General features: G+C 41.6%; 1 protein-coding gene across 1 annotated transcript in view; it reads right to left on the bottom strand.

Annotated features, from left to right (window-relative positions):
• The window catches only part of PAPPA2 (pappalysin 2), a 295,372-nt gene that overhangs the window by 52,588 nt on the left and 219,744 nt on the right, over positions 1 to 23,040 (bottom strand). Inside the window, exons 14-16 of the mRNA XM_024133710.2 lie at positions 18,343 to 18,514; positions 14,638 to 14,815; positions 13,242 to 13,455 (exon numbers count right to left, since the gene is read on the bottom strand). Of these exons, the coding sequence (XP_023989478.1) occupies positions 13,242 to 13,455; positions 14,638 to 14,815; positions 18,343 to 18,514 (564 nt within the window). The remainder of the gene's footprint in view (positions 1 to 13,241; positions 13,456 to 14,637; positions 14,816 to 18,342; positions 18,515 to 23,040) is intronic.

Genomic DNA, 23,040 nt, shown 5'->3' with positions numbered 1-23,040 from the left:
TTACACTGAAATGCAGGGGTGAACTGGGTCTAAAACATGGAAACCTTAAATAGGAATCTCTCGCTTTCATTATCTTTCATCATTCAGTTACAGCATACCTTGGAGATATTGTGGGTTTAGTTCCAGACCACCGCAATAAAGTGAATATCACAATAAAACAAGTCATAGGCATTTTTTGGTGTCCCAGTGCATGTAAAAGTTATGTTTACACTATACTGTGGTCTATTAAGTGTGCAATAGCTTTTACGTCTAAAAAATGTACATGTATTAATTTAAAAATACTTTAGTGCTAAAAAAAATGCTAACCATCATCTGAGCCTTCAGTGAGTCATAATCTTTTGCTGGTGGAGGATTTGAAATATTGCGAGAATTACCGAAATGTGATGCAGAGACACGAAATGAACAAATGCTGTTGGAAAAACAGCACCGATAAACTTGCTCGATGCAGGGCTACCACAAACCTTAAATTTGTAAAAAATGCAGTATCTGCAAAGCATAATAAAGCAAAGAGCAATAAAATGAGGTATGCCTGTATTTGTCCATTCGTATGTTCAGTCAACAGATATTCATTAAGCACCTAGTATGTGCCCATACATTACATTAGGTCTTGCTGTTGTAGAAACAAATATTAATACAATAATAAGGCCACAAGACTAACCTGTGGGAACCCAAAGAGGGACATAAGGAAGGCTATCAGGAAAGGAACACTTAAAGATGGGTTTGTTAGAGAAGGAGAAGGACCTGCCAGGCAGAAGGGGCAGTGCATGCAAGAACCAGGGGTGTGAAAGGCAGTGTGTGTTTTTTTGTTTGTTTGTTTGTTTGCGGTACGCGGGCCTCTCACTGCCGCGGCCTCTCCCGTTGCGGAGCACAGGCTCCGGACGCGCAGGCTCAGAGGCCATGGCTCACAGGCCCAGCCGCTGCGCGGCATGTGGGATCTTTCCGGACCGCGGCATGAACCCGTGTCCCCAGCATCGGCAGGCGGACTCTCAATCACTGCGCCACCAGGGAAGCCCGGCAGTGTGTGTTTGAAGCCTCAGTCTAAAGTTTAAATGGAAAAAAACAGGCCTATATATGGCCCCTGTGGGGAAAAAGAGCCTGGGTGGGACAAAAGTCTGGCAGAAAAGGGCCACAAATTGTATGAATTCCATTTCAGAGGGTAGGATCTCTCATTTGTAAGGAATCCTTTGGCTACCTTCATAAAGTTTCTAGTTGAAGAATTCTTCTTCTAGATATTGTTATATTCCTGTTCCTGGTCAGTCCAACTCACAGGTCTCATGAAAAGTGCTCACAGGATGTCCACACATTCACACCCTCACCTGGGAATTCATGAATCCGTCACTGCCCATCATTGTTGCTCTTCCAGAAAGCAAAGCTCTTTATGTGGCTCCTTGTCCAGAAGTCACAGCCGTGATAAGACCTGAATCCACTGAAGAGTTACCAGAACTTCTGGCAAGTTGTGACCTACATAATGACTTCAGAATTTACACAGGTGAACCCTGCATTTGCCTCATCCCTCTGATGTGGGCTGGAATGGAAAGGCTGATTAACATTCTCTTTGCCAGTTTTCCCTGAATGAAGAGGAAGAGTCGGAGGTCACAGTGACCTTCAGCAGGTTGTTAGTGGCTTCACTGGGTAATTCCCATCAGGAAGATGGTGTGCAAAGTGGTTAAGAGCAGATGACTTGGAATCGGGAGACTAATGCTCAAACTCCAGCTGTGGCTCTTCATATGTCTCTGACTTTTAATAAGTCACCTAATCTTGCTTCTCTCAGTTTTCCTACCTGAAAAATGGGGATAATAATAGCTTCCTTACAGGGTCCTTGGAAGATTTTATAAGTTAGTGTATATAAAGCATGTAGTACAATGACTGGTACATACAATGTTCAATAAGCCATGGAAGTTATTAGCTCTGATGACCAAAATCACTCTCTCTCTCTCTCTTTCTCTCCCTCTGTGTTCCGTGTGTGTGTGTGTGTGTGTGTGTGTGTGCACATGCACGTGCATGTATAAGAGATACAAGTGTGGAATGTTAGCATTCTACTCAGTCTTTCCACCCTACTTAATTCTTCAGATTTTTGTCCCACCCAGAATCTTTCAGGAGACAGTTCATAAATTAGCTGGGCCTGACCTGACCTTATTACTTAAAGAAAAAAGGCAAGCTTACAATCAAAATGTTCACCCAGTATGCTGAAGAAGGGCTTAGAGGGAGCCTGAGACAGGATGGGGTAGGAAAAAGGAAGTGTAGAAAGGGCATCAGGGAGAGAAATTGTGAGTTGAAGAACCTAATGGCTTATATATAACAACCCAGCACTTACTTATCCTAGATTTTAAAAATTATTTTACCTGATTAATAGAGAAATCAGTGGTCAATATAATATCAGAAGAGAAAGGACAGTTTTACAACAAGACGCTCCCTAGCTTGGGATTGAAGGTCACAGGGAAATCTATAAGTTCATCAAATGCTCTGTTCAAAGTGAAGGCTGTATGCCAATCACCAGAGCCTGTGAAGCCTGCAGCAGCGAGCTGGCCTGTGCCCAGGTGTGTGTGTGAGTGTCCAAGGCTTGGAGCAGAGATTTAGTCACTTTCATGCCAAAAGAGGCTGTAATAAATTAGCCTAAATCTCACAATATCCTACAATGGCAAGAGAATTGAGGATTCCAAGGATAAACTTCGAATGTATTTACTATAAACACTAATTATAAAGCCAGACAATGTCTTAATGGAAAGAAAGCAAATTTCTATTTCTCACAGATGCATGAATGTACATAAAGATTACGGTGTGTCCCTTAATTGCCAAATCAGAGCTAACCTGTGTGTCTCTATATACATAGGTTTAGCATCTAGTCATGTATGTATATGCACAGTGTTATGACACAGAACTTAAAAACTAGGTATATTATTTTACTGAATTTTTAAAATTACAAATCCAGGGTACTTAAGGAGTTTTAGCATTTGCCTCAACTGCATATTTCATTTCATTAGCCAAGTCTTTCTTTCGTTTCTTATGGTAGGGTAAAATCAGTTGAACCTCAGAGAATCAAGCTATGGTTCAAAAAGATCAAAAGAGACTAAAAATTTAGGTAATACCTACTAGAGCATGGACTTGAGGACATGGGGAGGGGGAAGGGTAAGCTGTGACGAAGTGAGAGAGTGGCAGGGACATATATGCACTACCAAATGTAAATTAGATAGCTAGTGGGAAGCTGCCGCATAGCACAGGGAGATCACCTCTGTGCTTTGTGACCATGAGAGGGGTGGGATAGGGAGGGTGGGAGGGAGGGAGACACAAGAGGGAAGAGATATGGGAACATATGTATATGTATAACTGATTCACTTTGTTGTAAAGGAGAAACTAACACACTGTTGTAAAACAGTTATACTCCAATAAAGATGTTAAAAAAAGAAAAAAAAAAAAAAAAAGAAAAAAAAAAATTTAGGTAATGTCTCCAGGACATGCCCTTCCCTTCTCCTCCAAGACCAGTCTGACTGTATTTGCCCACCCTAATTTTTGAAGTATGTCCAGGTCTATCTGGCTGACGATTTAATTTCCATTTCTTTTTCTCCACATCCCCCTTTTTCCTTTTCACGGTCCACATGAAGCCACTGTAGTATCTGGATAACTCACACTGGGATGAGATGAAACATTCAGAGGGGGTTCTGATTGGTGGAGGGAAGTACATGTATTTTGTTTTTAATTTAATGAACTTTCTTTTTTTGTTCTTTAATGAAATCTTATTTATTTATTTATTTATTTATTTATTTATTTTTGGCTGTGTTGGGTCTTCGTTTCTGTGCGAGGGCTTTCTCTAGTTGTGGCAAGCGGGGGCCACTCTTCATCGCGGTGCACGGGCCTCTCACAGTTGCTCCGCGGCATGTGGGATCCTCCCAGACCAGGGCTCGAACCCGTGTCCGCTGCATTAGCAGGCAGATTCTCAACCACTGCGCCACCAGGGAAGCCCTGAACTTTCTCTTTTGATGTGTGTGTTTTCTTTATAGACGGGGGAAATGCACTCCCCTACCGCCCTGGTAACTGAAGACCTATACTTCCCACTTGGAATGCCACCTTCAGTCTTTCTGGTCTCTATGTTGTTTTTCTGGGGCAAAGGAACCAACCACAGGACGGGAAACAACAGCCCCTGATAAAAATGTAGCTGAGTATATTCCTTGCTAAAGAAGATGATTAGCTGTTAAACGCACCAAAAGCAACAGTCATTTTACAAGGAGTATTAACCTGCTGGAAATGATGATGATGGTGATGATGATAAACAGCAGCTACTTCTGACTTGAAGTTTGATCTAAGAACTGTGCTCAGTTCTTTATGTCTACTGTCTCATTTAATCCTTAAAAAAATCTGTAAGTGTCCCTCTTTCCTATTATCCATCTGGTAAATAAAAAGTCATGTTCAATAGAGATCAGTGACTCGAAAGGTCAAAGAGCTAGTAAATAGCAGAGTTGGGATGTAAATTTATATCTCACTAACGCCAGAACCTGCGTAATTAACCACTAAGGAAAGAGATAAATCTTGGACAAAGGAAAGACTTCCTAGAAAGCTGACTAAATTTTCTTCTTCAGACATTTTAGAGAAGCGCTTAATCTTTAAACTCAATTCTAGAAATCCTTAAAAATGTACCCAATGTTCTGTCTTCAAGAAAGATCTAGATCTAATCCTCTTGGGGGTGAGTGGAGAATAATTCACCAAAACCCATCAAGAGGAAGAAATAAAACCTTGGCTATTCATTTGGATCAGAAGCTCTCCAAGTATTACCTACTAAGTATTGCCTACTAAGATCTTGTCTGTGTAGTATTTGTGCTTATATATATTGCTGCTGCTTTTTTTTCCTGGTGGCAATAAATTTCATGTATCACTTCTCTCAATGGTGTTATACCAAAGTGTTAAATCTCCTCATTGATTCTGTTGAGATAGAAAATAAAATATAGACTTTTAGAGCTGGAAGTCACTCAAGATTTTCCATTATTTTTCAGAGGTGGAAAAAGAGGCTCAGAGAAATGTGGTAATCTACCTGCGATCAAAAGCCTTATTAGCCAAGAGCATGGGCTTTGGAGTTAGAATGGTTTTAGCACCATATATTGGCTAAGTGATCATGGGATGACTACTTAACAATACTCTGAGTCTCAGTTTCCTTATCTGGAAGAGGGGATAAAAAAGTACTTAAATGTATTATTATTATATATATTATATTATATTATTAAAATATAATAATATTATATTATTATTATATTATATATTATATCATTAATATATCAATATTATATTATATTATATATTATATTATATATTATATATTATATTATTATTATATTATATCATTATATATTACCATCTCATATTATTCTACATTATACTATTATTTCATCATATAATAAAATTTATCAATATCATAAGAAATAAATGGGGTAATGTATGTAAAGTTCTTCACACACACAGCACATAGTGATGAATCATCATTATCATCATCATCATCGACCCAACAGAACAGAGTTGAGACCTTATGTGTTTTAACTCTCTGCCACACTAAACAGCCTTCCTATGTGTGCAGAGATGGGTCAAGTACACACATCTAGCTACAAAGCCCTTTTGCACCCTCCCCCCAGATCAGATCAGACAAACCTCACTGAAGGGTTTTACCAACCAAACATTTGTCAAACAATAAATAGGCACAATGTGAGGCCTATTTACAATATTGCAGTCTGAACCTATATCTGTGTTTCTAGAACTTAAATAGATTTATGTTCTTTGGAAAAGTGACCCTCAGAAGGATGGCTATTTACAATTACTCTTAAAAAGGTATTACTACTACAGTACCTTTCAGATGGCATCTTGATGAATGACTAACTTAGAGGGAGAGGCTGTCTAAGTAAAGTTAGAAGGTTGGGATAATTTATAATTTAAATTAATTATGAGCCCTAACGAGGTTAGCCTAACCTTCACACATAAAGATAACACCTAATGAGAACAAGGTAACCACGGGAGTGAAAGACAAGGGAGAATATAACACGGTCTTTTTGATAAAATATAAGTCATACACACTTATTTTAGCTCCCTGGGAAGTCAGGTTAATGAAACATTAACCTGATTAATGTAATTAATGATGACGTATATGTGGAAGTAAATTGCATGGAAGGAAAAGAAAGGTGTGTGTGTATTATAAAATATGAATAAGAAAGAACTCCCGAAACTATCTAAACATGGCAATTTCTTTGAAGTTACCATTGTTTGTATTTTCTCTATTAACCCCCAAAATAAATAAACCTCAAAGAGACACATGAAATCTGGCATGCAAAAGTGTTGCTATAGTAATTTTGAGAAAAGAAAACGTTACTCTGGATAGTTTTCGGAAAGTCAAAATCCCATGACTGATATTGTTCTCACACAAAGAAAGGTTTGTGCTTCTAGATTGTGCTTCTTGATTTTGGCTGCACATTGGAGTGACTTGGGGAGCTTTGCAAAAGACTAATGCCTGCGTGCCACTTCCAGAGATTCTGATGTAAGTGGTTTGGGGCTTGAGCTGGGCATTAAGAGATCTGAATTCTCCCCAGGTGATGCTAATGTACAGCCCGGTAGGTATGAGAACCACTGTTCTGGTGAGCTTGTTGAGAGGGAGAGGTCTAATCCTTTTTCTGTTACCACCAACTTGTACAGTTTGCCAATCAAGCTTAAATGTCAGTTGAATAAATGAAATTAAAACTGTCTCTGGAGAATGACCAATCCTTATATGTTGCTAAGACAATTGCTAGAAGAAAAATAGACATAATATTTTTAAGGGTTCCTTCCACTCTAAAGCACTTGAAATAGAAATTTCCATACCCTCATAAGAAAAAAAAACACCCTCTTTCCTGCACCATTTTAAGCATCAAATTTAACATTAAAATCCTATCATGAATTTTCTAATAATTCAGTCTTTTCATCCATTTAGAAACTATCTATTAAGTACCTACCAATAAATGTAGAAGCCACTGGGCACATGATGTTAAACAAACATCCATGTTCTATTGGACAGGTAATCGAACCATTTCTACTCAGTGAGATAAATGATGTTGTCAGGGAAGTTTTCTGTGCAGTGGGAAACCATGGGAGGGACACTTCCTACAGACTGGGGAGATCTGGGAGACTTCCTAGACAAAAATCACACTTATGCTAAAAAACAGGGGAGTAGGAGTTAGCCAAGCAAAAGACCACTGTCGGGGAGAGTTCTGGCCAGAAGGAATAGCATGTTTGTAGGCCCAGAGGCATGCTAGCCATGGTGTATATAAAGAAGTAAAAGAAGTCCAGAGCATTAGGGCCTACAGTACAGAAGGTGTTGTGTGTTACAGTTGGAGGGAAGTGATCTCTCAGGGAAGATAGATAGTCAGCGACGAAGCCAGGTAAGCCAGGCCCAGCTAGATCATGCAAGACCTTGAAAATATTTTAAGTTTAAGCTTTTTTATTTTCTTAGATGAAATAGCAGAAAGGCTGGTCATTTAGTTTTATGCAGGGGAATACTATAACTGGATTTGAGTGTTTTGAAGATCACTGCTGCTGCAAAGTAGTGAATGTATTGAAGGGGGAAAGACTGGAGTCAGAAAGATCAGTTCAGAAGTGAAAAAGGATAGTGATCTGTCATAGAGAAATGGCAGCAGGGATGAGGAGAAATGGCCATACTTAGGAGTCAGTAAGATGATGACACTCAATGGAAGTTGATGACTGAGGGTGAAGGACATTCGAAAGTCTCAGGTTACGTGCAGGTCCCTGACCTGCCCAACCACATGGAACACAGAAGGATGTGCAGATATGAAAGAGATTATAATAGGCTCTGTATTATATAGTAAGAGTTTGAAAGGCAGATTGGATTTCCCAAGCGGCTATAGCTGTAGGCTGTTGTCCTAATGGGTCTTACGGTCCTTACAGGAAGAGACTAGATAGCAGGTGTGGTTTTAGGAATCATCAGCATGTGGAAGGTAGTCGAGGCTATAGGGTAAATGATCTTCAGCCCAGACAAGTGTGCAGATCAAGAGAGAAGAATAAGCACAGAGACACCAATATTGAAGAAATGAGCAGAGGAGAAAAAGCCAGACGAGGAAATTGAGAAGAGACAGAGAAGAAGCAGGAAAATCAAGGGAGTGAGATAGAGCAGAATCAAGGAAAAAGTCTCAAGGAGGGTCTAGCCAACCACGTGGTAATGAAGAGCCAGACTCCACCTTTGAGGTTTGACTCTGATGGCTTTCAAGCCCCGTCATTATCCCACATCTGAGCAAGCCTGTAAGAAAGCCTGGGTGCTTCTCTTTGGGCTTCAGCAGAAAGTTCAAACCACGCCAGGTCCTGTTCACATGCACAAACCCTCCCCCAGGCCTCACCCCCTAACCACCATACAACTCCAGACCAGTCTCCCTTCCCTGACTGCTCAAGCCATTTGAAGACCAACTTGGAATTTTCCCCTTCTCTCCCCTGAAAGCCTCATTATGTGAGTAATAAACCTTTTCATACTCTCTTGGTCAATGTGTGGCATCATTACTTTCAACATCCAAACCAGACTTGGGTGGGAGGGTCCATCCTATCTCACAGGGTGACCGTGACATAAGCCAACTATTCTCACATAACATAAGGTCTAAAAAGAGTCCCTGCATTTGACAGCAGTGGGGTCCATGGAAGGCTCAGCCTTAGTGGAGAGATGGGAATAAAACCTGAGTGTCAAAGTGTGAAGGAGGGAGAAGATGGCAAGATGGAGACAGTGAATACAAACAACTCTTTCACCAAGTTTCACTGTAAAAGGGAGGGGGGAAGCTGTGGTAGCTGGGGGCGGGCATGGAGTTAATAAAAGGCTCTGCTTGTTTGAATTTTAACATAGGAGAGACCTGAGCACAATTAAAGAGAAGTAACCAGGGGAGAGGAAGGAAGAGGCTTCAGATGTAGGAAAGAGGAAGGTAAAGTGATTGAGAGAAATTCTCTAGAAGGGGTACAGGATCCAGAGCAAAGGTGGAGGAGTTCATAATTCATTTTATTTTTAAAAAATTTTTAAATTTATTATAAAATATGATTATTTATTAAAAGAATCCCAAAATAGAAGACAAAAAAAATCTCCCTGAGTCACACCACTTGCCCAGAGTATTGACACTTTGGTGTTTTTTTTCTAGTTAAAAAAAAAAAAAAAATAAGAGTTGTTTTTTTTTTTTTTTTTAACTGAAGTATAGTTGATTTACAATGTTGGGTTAGTTTCAGGTGTATAGCACAGTGATTCAGTTATACATATACATATAATACATAAAGAATATATATATATATACTCTTTTTCAGATTCTTTTCCCTTATAGGTTATTATGAAATATTGAGTGCAGTTCCCTGTGCTGTACAGTAGGTCCTTGTTGGTCATAATTCATTTTAGACAGTGAGAAGGGGGAGAACATGTTTGGAGGTGTCAATTAGCTTGCACACCTGTGGGCAGACCTTTGCACTTTAGGGAGTGAGGTGATCTGCTGGAAGTTAGGGAAGAGGTGTTACTGGAGGAGAGGAGGTCTGAAATGGCCTTCAAGAACAGAGACAGTGTTTGTCTTCAAAACACAGAAGGGTCTGGACACAGGATGGAAGGGTCACGTCCCTGTCTTACTGCCATCTTGGAGTGCTGGTCTCTGCTTGGTTTGCCTACTTTGAAAGATCTGTCTAGTTTTCTTTTATCACTCTCTGCCGCCACAAATTGGCTATGATCTCCTCTTTCTAGCTCACTTCATTATTTTTTTAAACTGTTTATTCATTTATCTCATTATAAAGTCTAGAAAACTTAGCAAATATAAACAAGCAGAAAAAGAAAAGTTATATCCCCTATAAACCTACTACCTAGACATTACGACTATTAATATTATAATCACTTCTAGCTTCTGAAGAAGAATGATAAAAACATACCTTTAATATGGAAAATAAGGATTGTGTCATTTATAATAATTATGTTCTGCTTTTATCCACTTATTGTATTGTGAATGTTCTCTCATGTCTTTAATATTCTTCTAAACATCTTTAATGGTGATAGGATATTTCATGATATGCCTGTATAATTGTATGGCTGTACTATATAATGGGCATTCATCTTGTTTCATTGAATTTTTTGTTACTCTCCTCAATTTTTCCCTCTGGAGAATCCATACAGTTTGGGTGATACTGACTCTACCCATGACTTCAAGGCCAGAGTCCTTGACCCAGGCCAAAGCCATTGCATTTCCTTGTCTTCAGGAACTAGAGTCAGTGTGAGCAGTGTCACCTTCAGATCCCAGGAAGAAGGGGCAAGGGATCCAGGGGCCAGGAGAAAGGGCCTACCTGTAGTCCATGTCCTCTCCTATGCTCCACTGTAAGGAGAAATAATGTCCACGAAAGAGGGAGCATGGAGGCTGTGTGCTCCTGAGGCCAGAGCCTAGGTCTTACTGATATCTTCACGCCTAACCCCGAAGCTGGCATAGAGCACCCACGTGAAGAAGTGCCAACTGCAGCTGTGCCCTCCCTGCATCCGCAAGTGCAATGGGACAAAGCTTAAACAGGCTGGATAGAAGAGAAAAGTCAGATGCAGCATTTATCTTTTTTCTCTTGAAACAATATTCAACAGACTTGAGAATAAGCAGGAAGGCAATGTACTTGGCTGATATTTTGGTAGTTGTTTCCTTCTTTTAAAAAAAAAAATGAACAAAAAGTAATTTCTAGCATATGTATTGAACTTCATAGCTTATAAAACGCTTTCAGTACATTACCTGCTTTGGGCCTCAAAGCAATACTCTTGGGTAAAAATCATTACTACTCCTCACATCAAGGAGGCAAAAACCGAGACACGTGGATGTGAAATAACATTGTTCTGGGTCATGCAAAGAACAAGTGGCAAATTTGACCATCTAGGAGGTTTTTCCACTACTCAGAGAACTGCAGAAGACTAGCATGTGCCCACTCTGTCTGGGTTAATCTCCCTGTTAACGTCTCTCAACTTCTTCTCCCCCTGCCTGCATGTCCCAGGAAGAATTTTAGGGCTCCATCTGTACAACTCTGGGCTCCAAGCAAGGAACAAGGCTGACATAGTTTGTTGGGTAAACACAAGAAGCAAGTGACAGTGATTTACTCCTGACTTGCAAACTTCTGATTACCAGTCCACTGCTGGCTATGTAAACAGGTGTAAACTAAGATTAAAACCAGTTTATGCAGTGCAGTAAATAATTTAACCTCTCCTCAGCATGGTGCTTGTGAATGTAAATGTTTAAGCCCAAACCCATGCTGATGCTGTGATGCAAGCTTCCAGTTTCTCAACCAGAAAAGAAAGCTGTGCCAGCAAATGGCCCTTGTGGGCCCCTGCTGGGGAAGGGAAGCTGGTGGAGTCAGATATGCAGATGCAGCAGAAAGCCCATGGTCATGGAGGAAGCCTCACTGTTCCCAAGGCAAAGCTCAGCCATGGCCCCAGGGGAGCTAGGAATAATGCCTCCACCTCGAATTCCTCCTGGTCCCGAGCTTTTCTCTCTCCCTCTAGTCTTCATTGCATTGTTCTGCAGACACCTGAGTTGGCTCAGGTGTGTGAAAAGGGAGGCAAGAAGAGAAGAAAAAAAGCAAGAAAACAGCAGCCTTCAGGCTGGTTGTAATGCCATTCTCACTGGAAGATGACCTGGGTACTCACTACCCGTCAATGCATGCTGACACAAATTGATCTAGACCCTATGACCATCACATGCAAATGTGTTTTCAGCTGTCAAAAACTGTTGACTGTACCTGCTAGAGTCACTGAACCAGAATGCTGCTTCCTATGAATTTTTCATCAGTATTTATTCATGTTCTAATTAGCCAGGCTCTTGCCTCAGGCTGAGATCTTGAGGAGGGGACTTCCCTCTCCCCCTCCCAAATACGATCTTGGGCTTTCTTGGGAGTGAAAGGCTCCGGGCAAAGCCGGACTCAATCCATCCCATATTGAGATGGCTGGATGTTGACTAGAGAAGGGCAAATTGGAGCCAGAAGGTAAGCTTCCTGTTTTTCTTTTGCTCCCTTAGAGAATTCTAGCTTACAATCAAAGTTGGTATCTCCTGGAATCACTGGTAATGCCATGGCTGGGATTATGTCAGTTCAAAAAAAGGTCTTTAAAAAAATACCTACTATGATCAGATTTTGAACTAAATCCTGGGTAAGAAATAAATCTGATTTTCTCCTTTACTGACATAATTTATGGTAGGAAAATAATAGTTACTATTTACTGAGTGCAAGGAGTTTCTCCTTCTGAAAGCTTTTTGCTTGTTTTGTTTGTTCGGAAAATGTTTCTTTTTCTGAAACCATTTATTGAGCATTTAGCACAAACCAGGCACTGGGCTGAATATGTATTACCTTGTTTAATCCTCAACTGAGCAGTCTGGTGAGGGCATTATCCCCAGCTTACAAAGATGAGACCCAAAGAGTTAAGTAACTTGCCTGAGGTTACTCAGCTAATAAAATGGGGAACAACTGGGATTTGAACCCCAGCATGACTTTCTTTAAGACCCTTCCTCTTAAATTATGCAGTAAGCTTTTGTTCTTTCTGATCCACCATGCATTCAGAAGAAAGGCTCTCTTGGTTTCCGGGTCTAGGAGTGTATACACACCAAGTCCAGGAGAAAGAAAGCAGGGAGACTATAATTACAATATTAATAGCTAATATGTATTGAGTTTTATGCTTTAAAAATAAATTTACTGACTCATGTTTTATATATACTAATTTATTTAGTTCCTACATTATTATTATTATTATTATTATCCTCATTTTACAGATGAGGAAGAATGAGGCAGAGAAAGAAGACTTCCCAGCATCACATAACCAATAAATACCTGAGCTGGGGACCATCCCAGACAGTTTCTCCCATAGCCACAACCATAAGCCTCCACCTGTCCTGATGAGGATGTTCTAGGACAGAGGTGGATTCGGGTGATGTGTGTACTGCTTAAGAAGCTCATAACACTTACTTTCAAGGAAAATAATAATTCGGGAAGAGATTCTTTTAAAAACACCTAGATGAGACTGTGGAATCTCCTATGAGAAAGAATATCTTTACAGAAAGCATACTTGGCCAGCCTGCCTGTCATGACTGGGGAACACACCTGTGCAGGTGAAGAGAGATCATATAGAAAAACAAACACAACAAACAATGGACAAACCAGAAGGTCTTAATATTATTTCCAAAACAGTGGTCTAGGATTTGCAAATGAAGGAACAGGAGCAAGGTAATAGGGTAGAGAGAACTGCAAAGACCAGGAACATTCCAACTTACTTCCTGACTTTATTCTCCGCACTTCCCATCACGTAGTAGCCCGGTTTGCATTTGTATCTGCAGATGGAGCCCACATCATGGTTGCCCTGGAGGCAGTGAGGCAGGAGCAAGTTGGCGTTCGGGATAACAGGGGGAACATCACACTCCAACTTGCAGTAGGCTTCAGGGAGAGACCAGAGCCCATCTTCAAGACAGGTCAGCCACGGGCTCAGTCCTGACTCCAAGAAAGAGAAGCACAAGATGCTCAGAACAGAGAGTCCAGAAATAAAATACTAGCAGAGAGAGCGAAGACCTGTCAACATACCGTCATTCTTGGAAAGTCACGTTATTCTTTGTGGAGCAGCTTCTCTAAAACCTCAGGTCAAATGTTTATCCTATATCTTTGTGCCCACAGAGCATCTACTGTGCTCTCTTATAGCACAGAGGTCAGAAAGCTCTTTCATGACCTGAATGAAAGGAGGGCTACCAACCAAATTATTACCTCACTTCCTCACTACAAATAATAAAAATAGAGTAGTGACAGTATTGTGGAAAGCATTATAATAATAGTAGATGACACTTTTATAGTGCTCATTATATGCCAGGCACCGCTCTAAGCATTTTACATGTATTCATTTGTGTAAACTTCAAACCTCAAACAACCCTATGAAATAGATACCATCATTATCCCCTATTTTGCAGCTGAGGAAATTGAGTTTAGGTAACTTGCCCAAGCCAGTAAGAACAGAGGCAGGGTTTGTACTCAGGCAGTTTGGATGCAAAGTTCTGCACTTCAACACCATACCATATGCCTCAACGTCATGCATGGTTTCTCCAAGTGCAATCCATGGACACCCCACAGTAGCATCACCAACCCACCTCAGACCTACTAAATCAGAATCTGTCGGCATGAGGCTCAGGAAGTTGCATTTGTAACAAGCCTGCTCAAACACTGTTAGGCACACCTAAGTCCAGGAGGTAAAGAGCAAGATGTGGGGTCTTCCATCTCTTCCTAGCAGTACAGCTCATATAACTATGCTCTCATTTCTAAAACAGAACTAAAAGCACCTAACTCATAGGATGGTTTTAAATATTAAATTTAAAAATGTGAATGATAAAGGGTATCTGGATTATTAATATTATTAGAAAACTGTTAGTTGGCTTGACTCCAGAGGACATAAAGTCAAATAAAAATGGGAAAGTCCAAGTTTCTTTCATTAATGAGATCTTGAGTCAGGGCATTCTGGGACAAGGAATGGTATTGCCCTTTGGGACTTTGCTTGTGTTATCAGAAGAGGGTGATACAGCAGAGCCAAATGGGAAGGGCACTGGGGTGAAGAAAACATCCCCAAAGTACCCCCGAAGAGAGAGAACCTGAAGAGAACTTGCATACAGCTCCTGGTTGGCCAGACAATACCTTGAAGCTTGGCTGGTGGGACACAGGAGATGGAGCAGCGTTTCAGAAAGTTTGTTCCCTCTGAGCAGGAGAAGTTTGCATAGTTCACCAAAGACTGGTCGGGGACACCACAGTCAAGGGGCATGCAGCTCACAGCCCGGTCCCAGTGTCCAGAGGAACATGTGAGCAGAATTTCCTTCTAGAAACAGAAAATTTTCTGCTGTCAAGGTGACATAAAAAGGCTTATCCAAACAGTTTCCAGGCTTTGAAAGAGTCCTGATGATTATTTGTGCAGACGTTCACAACAGGCAAAATTAGTTTGTCTTTCTCCCTCTTTATGCCTTATTGGCTTAGTGTACTATCTCACGCTACCCAGGTATGTTGCTAATGAAAGGCAAATGTTAGTGTAAGGGAATCTTTAAATGAAGACACTCCTCCAGGCCAACTCTTGGCTATCCTCCATGTGCTTCTCCAGATCACTCTCTACCCTTCTCCACCTTGCCCTGGGATGCTGGCTCCTGTAGATTTCATGCCTCTGACTTGTGTTTGGTTTAGCACCCAGGGCAACACTGGCAGGAGACTGGAGAGGGAGAGAGGCAAGGGAGGTCAGGGTGCTGATTCTTGCTACTCTCTCCCTAGGGGTTGCTGTAGGTTGGCTGCACCCTTTGGCAGCGATCTCCACACACCTCCTGCACTCTCTTCCCAGGGGTTCTGCTGACTGCCCCGTATAGTCAACTCTTCAGGCCTACAGGGGATATCACCCCTTCACCCTGGGATTCTGCACCATCTCCTTGTAATTTCCTATATCCTGGCCCCACCTTTAGAAGTGGTCCCTTTACTGAAGTCCCTCAAATTGCCCACCTTTGAGTGTGTCATCTGTTTCCTGCTGGGACCTTTACTGATAAGCCAACAGATAATGCTACTAAACATAATTGTCTCCTCTGAGAATGGTGCCTAGGCTTTAAGAACCGCTGAGACGTAATGCATATGAGGCATCTTCCAAACTTTGTAGTTAAATTTGAGAGATTCCAGCTCTTTCCCTGGGCCTGCGGTTTCTGTAGGGGAGCCCTAGAATTCATCACCATGAAATAAACGAGGAGACATTTTTTGAACACCTAGAAGGGCCAGATTCTTTACTAGGTTTGGATAAACAAGACCCTCAAGGAGCTGATAATCTACCAGCAGAGCAAATCATAGGTTGGAGCAGTGTATCAGAAAACAATTGAAGGGGGAAAAAGGGAAAGAAGGAGAAAGAGAGAGAGGAAGGGAGGAAAGAAAGTAAAAAAGGAAAATGCAGGAGATATATTTTTGTTATATCCTACTTCCTTCTGTAATGATTTGAGAGAATATAATACAAAGAATGCAAATGATAAAATGAAAGAAGTAGAAAACATGGACCAAGGAGAAAGAAAATATAAATTGCTGTTAAAAAAAATACAGCGATATAATATATGCATGCTTGTTTTGTGGTGGTGAGATAGCACTACAGGGGCTGGAGGACAGCTTGCCCATACTTGGGTAGGAGGGAGAGGGTTTGGGGGGAGGTGCACAGGGTAGGTAACTCAGGAACTGGCCTTTGAAAGATGAGCGAGACTTTCCAGCAGCAGAGGGGAAGCAGGGAGAAGACAGTATTCAGAGTGAGGGGAACAGGATGAGCAGGCACTCAGAGACCTGGATGCTCATGGCTTGTTTGGGAAAAAGCACAGCTGTCATTGTAGCCAATGGGTTACCAAAAGTCAAAGGGAGAGTGGGGAGATTCTGCGGCTCAGCCAGCCATCCCGCCAGGAGACCACAGTGGCATCGAAGCCAAAGGTAAAGTGACTGGTGAAAGCACCTGTCACCCCTGACATCCACTCTTGGCTGGCTGCTCCTCCCTGCTTTCCAGTGTTTCCCTGTTGCCTGCCAGAAGAGTCCAATTCAAAGCCAGACACATTTTTCTGTTTAGTTTAAGTTCTTGTGTCAACAAAAAGCAAATATCCCCACTGTCTTGTGATCACGAGCCGGGATCGCACAATCTGTTTAGTGGGGCCAGCCTTGGGTGACAGGAGTGGTTAGCTGGAAAGCTGTGCTTGCTGACTCCACCATTTGGTTGGCAAAAGGTAAGCTCCCACCTTCCTTCTCCCAACTCTGTCCCTGCAACACTGATCACAGCCTGGAAGACTGGCTCAAACCACAATGATCACTTAAAGAATGTCTCTCAAACTCTGCATATATTGCCTGGTTTTTCTCCCGGCTTCGTTAGGTATTAACCATTTTGTCTTGAATTTGTTCCTAATTTTAATGAATTGCAAACACCATCTTTTCTTCTCTCCCCTTCTTTACCTAGATCACAAAAATGTATTTAGTTCCTACATTGTTTTTGTTCTTTTTCCTTCTTTCCATCTCTTTTCTAGTGTGAGTTAAGCTGAGTTAAGGGCAGGTGATAAGAGTTCTGCCTTTCTCACCAAAGCATCATAGACCAAGGAGTTGGTGCTTCAAGGTATGTTAAACCTGTCTCTCTCTAAGCAGAACCTAAACCACCTGAAACCAAAGACTGTGTCTATAAATTCTGACCATGTCTAAGCAAGTGAAATTCTTCCACAGATCCACAACCTGCTAAGCAGTCAACTGGTACAAGATGAAAACAATTCCAATCTTCCAAACCATTGATACCTGACTAACCAATCGTGATTCCACTCTTCCCTCATCATACCTCATCTTTCTCATCTTCTTCTCAAGCATCATTACCTTTTGCCTAATGCATCCTGTCTCTATCTCATATTGTGCTCATGTTTTCTAATGGTTGATTTCAATTTTCAAGTTCCTCTGTAGAGTATTGAAAGCTCTCTAAAGGAAAAATGGAAAATAAAGATCTTAGTTGAGAATACATTATCACGCTCATCATAATGGCAGCTTTGCAGAGAGCTAGGTGCCTACCATTTTGCTAGAAGCTGATAAATTATGTCTAGTCAGTCATCAAAATAACCCAGTGACATAAATCCTTCTGATTTAATTATTTTACAAATGTGGAAACAAACTTAAAGTTGTTAGTTTCTTTTGTGTGTTTGTCTTTACCTAAATTACACACCTACTAAACAGTGGAGTCAAAATTTCATTCCAGGTCTGTCTTTCAAACCACACTCTTCATTAATATATTCTACTATCTTCAGATCACCTTGAAATCTTCAAGTTGTGCATGGTAGCTTGTAGAAATTTGGAAAATTCAGTTAAAGCTAGAATCATGATATAATCCCCACTTCAGTAACAGAAGGAAGAAAATCAGATGCTTTCCTCCAGTCTTCTTGTAAGGAGGGCTGGTGGGGGTGGGGAAGGGAGCTGGTGCAGGGCAGTCAGACAATGAACCACAAACAAGCTGATTGCAAACTATCTTGCCTGCAAATTGTGGACAGGTCTAAACTGCAGCAATCCCATTTTGAAGCCAAAAGTGGGGGGTCATAATTTCTGATAGGAAGATAAAAAAGCAAGGGAGAAGGATGGAATAAGTGTTCCTATCTACTGCCCACCTGGAGAGAAATTGACACCCTAGTTAATGGAAACTGCACCTGCTCTTATATATACACCTTGCATTTCTATAAAGCCATGCTTCTCCTTGCTTGTTAGATTCCTCATTTTTCGTTTCAGATGATTTAAAAACACGTGCCTTTCCCCCATCCAGCCAGAGGGAGGAACATGCCTACTGTCCCTCCCCAGGGGCTTGGTCCTGATGACCACGGGTTTCCAACTCACCTGCATGGGCCTGAGGTACTGGCCACTGCTGGCCTGAAGGTCAAACCCCCTTTGACAGGTGATAGAGCACTTCATGTGACCTGGGCCACCAGAGGTACAGTTCACCACATCCGCGTGATCAAGCAGCAATGGCACACAGCTGCCCTGCTCCCCACAGGGCTGATGGACACAGCTGGAGATGACAGAAACAGAAGTATCTTAAGCTGACTCAGAACTGATAGGCAGCAGCAAAGGCTTTGCATCTCCCTCTGGGAAGTGCCTCTAAATCAAAGAGAACATTGTTTCTCCAAAACCTACATTAAATTCATTACTTCCTTCTATGTGACCTGGAACCATGCAACATAAAATGAACAAGAACAATATCATCTATGAAGTGATTATGAACTGGCTTTCTATGGCTCTTCCAGGAGGACAAAATGATGGTGGAACAGGTGGGGAGTGTGTCTCAAGAGCTCTGGATGGCATCAGAAATGAATAGATCAGAGGATAATCCATGAAATATTTCATAACCAGTACTCTGGGCCCCAAACAATCAGAACAGACACAGGACAAAGGTCAGGAGTGAATCCTGGAGGCCCCTGGTTGTGTCAGGCATTAAACTTTCTGTTGTTCAATCACAGGTTTGTCGCAGGGGGCCCTGTAGGAAGGGGCTGGTTGTTTGAGATGGCAGAAAAAGCAACATTTATTTACTGATTGGCATGGAGATATTTTTGACAACTGGCATACACCACTGAATATCAGCACCGGCTAATCAGAAATTGAGCTCATGGCAGAAAGAAGAAACTCACACTATCAGATCCCTGCCACATGCCTGATGTTGTTCTAGATGCTTCCAGGACATTATCTCAGCAGAGGAGAACTGGACTCAGAAAAACTGCGCTTTATTTACTGATTGGCATGGAGATATTTTTGACAACTGGCATACACCACTGAATATCAGCACCGGCTAATCAGAAATTGAGCTCATGGCAGAAAGAAGAAACTCACACTATCAGATCCCTGCCACATGCCTGATGTTGTTCTAGATGCTTCCAGGACATTATCTCAGCAGAGGAGAACTGCTGTCCAGATCTCAAGGGCTAGTCAACTGGGAACAGGAGGGATAGTTAACTCCCCAGGGTTTGGGGAGACTCTGCTGGGACCATAACAGCAGCAAGGATGCAACTGAGATGGGCCTAGAGACTGTCAGACTGAGTGATGTAAGTCAGACAGAGAAAGACAGATATCATATGATATCGCTTATATGTGGAATCTAAAAAAAGAGTACAAATGAACTTACCTACAAAACAGAAATAAAGTTACAGATGTAGAAAACAAATTAATGGTTACCAGTGGGTAAGGTGGGGGAGGGATAAATTGGGAGATTGGGATTGACATATACACACCACTATATATAAAATAGATAACTAGTAAGGACCTACTGTATAGCAAAGGGAACGCTACTCAGTGCTCTATAATGGACAATATGGGAAAAGAATCTAAAAAAGAGCGATCAATGATGGAGGATGGGAGGGAGATGCAAGAGGGAGGAGATATGGGGATATATGTATATGTATAGCTGATTCACTTTGTTATACAGCAGAAACTAACACACCATTGTAAAGCAATTATACTCCAATAAAGATGTTAAAAAAGAAAAAAAAATGATCCAACCATATTTCCCTACTCATTCATTCATTCATTCATAAACATTTACTGAGCACTTAGCATTGGCAAGGCATCGGTCTCAGTACTGGGGATAAAATAAATGTGCCATTAAAGAACTCATAGTCTAGTGGTGTAGAACAACAAGATATTTTCTTGCTCATGATGTTTTTGCCAGTGGTACTAAATATTAGTTAAAATGACTTCTGTGAGTCTCATCATCATTAATTTGTTCTATTTGCCCTTGAATTGTGTTAGCGGCCAACGACCTTATCAAAGAGCTGGACAACAATATAAGAAAGTGGAAAATAGGGGCTTCCCTGGTGGCGCAGTGGTTAAGAATCCGCCTGCCAATTCAGGGGACACGGGTTTGATCCCTGGTCCGGGAAGATCCCACATGCCAAAGAGCAACTAAGCCGCGTGTGCCACAACTACTGAGCCTGTGCTCTAGAGCCTGTGAGCCACAACTACTGAAGCCCACGCGCCTAGAGCCTGTGCTCTGCAACAAAAGAAGCCACCGCAACGAGAAGCCTGCGCACCAGAGCGAAGAGTAGCCCCCGCTTGCAGCAAATAGAGAAAGCCCGAGTGCAGCAACGAAGACCCAGCACAGCCAAAAATAAGCAAGTAAATAAATAAATAAAAAAGAAAGTGGAAAATAAAATGTCATTGAATCGAACATACTGCCTTGAAATAATTGAGAATTGCTTTAAAAAGCACTAGTCCAAAAAGTATGGATTTGATTCGAATATGCTAAAGTCGCTGCCCCTGATCTTATACCCATGGGGTTTAAGTTACACGCCAGGGATTTAAGTTATATGTCAGTGACATTCTCATTTCTTTTACCTATGCTTATTAGGTATAGGATGGAGGAATTGGAGTTGAGTGGTATGAAGGAAACTTTTTTACTCCTTTCAGCTCTGATTATTCTCTGAGAAGGTGTAGTATTCCCTCAGAATCACTCCAGGGAGGCTGATGAAGGGAGGAATATATGAATTGCGGGGGGATGATTGTTAATTGTCAGCATGGATTCTCCAAATCCAGTGCTGCTAATTAGGTATGCAATATAGGAAATAAACCTTTGTCTCCAAGTCTTTATTCAGCCTAGCTGGATAAGGAATCTGAAACCTGACGGTCCTTCATGGAATGAGATCAGAACACCTCATTAGTGATGCTAAAGAACTTCAAGTTCCATAGATACTACATGCCCTTGATGTACACAAAACGTAATATTTCTTCAGCGTGTTAAGCAGAGAAGACTGGAAAACAGAGAGTCATTAACAGTTCTGGTTCATGTCAGCTCACTGCCAAGAAATTAATGTGAAATAATAGCACGTGCTATTTTCCAGTGACTCCGTCCAATTCATCCATGTCATCACTGAGGACAAATACGTGCTGAGATAAGACACAAAACAAATACTCTGAATGAGCCTCCTTCCATCAGGATGGTGTTCCATTAACTACTGTTGCTATGACTACCAGTATGAAAAGTCCATCCAGCCTTGGCAGCAAGGGAAGAAGAATGAGACAGGGGATGATAGAAAAGAGGGAAAGTGGCATGAAATAAGACCAAGACAAAAAAAAAAAAAAAAAAAAAAAAAAAAAAGCATCAAACCCAGACCTGTTTATGAAGTGAGAAATGGTTTTAGGGCAGCTGCTGCAAATTCTTTCACTAGCTTATATTTCCATTTGCTTCCTTTTTAAGGAATTTGTTTTATGAGAGTGGTGTTTGTCAGGTCGTTAGCTTCTGATGGCATCTGGTACCAATTGCAGACTTCTCTCCTTTGCACCCCATCCCCAAACCCCTTTTTGTGTTTCTCTTCTACTACAAATACTGCTTCTCTGAGTGAAGTTTCTGTGTTCTCTGTTTTCCCATGCTCCTGATACATTCTTCTTTCTGGCTACTGCTACATTAAGCCCCAATATCATAATGATAATGCTGATAGTAAACATAATTAGTCTTAAAACTTTTCAAAAGCTTTCTTCTTATGGTCTTTGGACAAATGTTAATGAAAGTGGCAGCAGTGAAGCCTTACAATGCCCCAGAGAGATGGGAAGTTAGGTATTTATCTTGGTTTGACATACAAGAAAACTAAAGCTGTTTGAAGACTGGCTGGAGGCTGCACAGAGAGTCAGAGGAAAATCCTCAGGCTGCATCTCAGAGCCCTCACTCTCGGGGCCAGCCTAGACCACCAGGCCGTCTCCCTGGCGATGAGGTGGATCTCCTGTTGCTTTCTTCTCCATTCAGGAGCTAGCATCATTGGCCAGGATGAGCCAAGAAACTCCTCAGCAGGGTAGTCAGGGGGGAAAGGGTAGAATATTAAATGGTTGGTCTTAGTTTTGAGCAGTTTTCTTTTAAATGAGAGAAAATCAAACTGGCAGTTTTTGTCCAGCTGCCATTGTCTGCATGATGCCCTGCTAAGTGTGTTTCTTACTTTGGCAACCACTTCTCACCCTTCCACCCATCTTTTTCCAGACCTTTCCCCACACCCCATCACAATGTGTTCTCAGGTAAGGATATGATGCAGCCAGTCAGATGTGATTCACAGGTATTTCCATTTTAACAGGAGACAAAGTTTGAAGGCAAAGGAATGAGTTTTTCATGATAAAATTTTAAGTCAGTAGGCCCTTAGAGGTCACATTATGTAGATGGTCACCTTATCCATCATTCTAGCTTTGCTCTTTGTCTCTCCACTTCCCCAATAAGCCTCTACTCTCTCTCTTCTTGTCCTCACTTCCGGAAGCCATTATGTTTGAGGGTTTTAAAAACTGCTTTCAATAGTGAAATCCCTTTTCAAAATGTATGTTACCCCTGGTATATCTTCTTGCATATAACCTGCTTGTGAACACCCAGGCACACCCCTAGCACCGTCCTACCAAAATGATGTGTGTACTTCCCTTTCGTTTGGGCCTCTGCGTGATGCCTTGGGAAACCTCTGTTGGCAGAGTTCCATAAAAGAATGGCCCTCTAGGCTTCCCTGGTGGCGCAGTGGTTGAGAGTCCGCCTGCCGATGCAGGGGACGCGGGTTCGTGCCCCGGTCCGGGAAGATCCCACAT

The sequence above is a fragment of the Physeter macrocephalus genome, chromosome 4 (genome assembly GCF_002837175.3).
Source record: "Physeter macrocephalus isolate SW-GA chromosome 4, ASM283717v5, whole genome shotgun sequence".
NCBI classification, from domain to species: domain Eukaryota; kingdom Metazoa; phylum Chordata; class Mammalia; order Artiodactyla; family Physeteridae; genus Physeter; species Physeter macrocephalus.
Note: the sequence above shows the minus strand (reverse complement) of the source record. Positions and strands in the feature narration are given on the sequence as shown.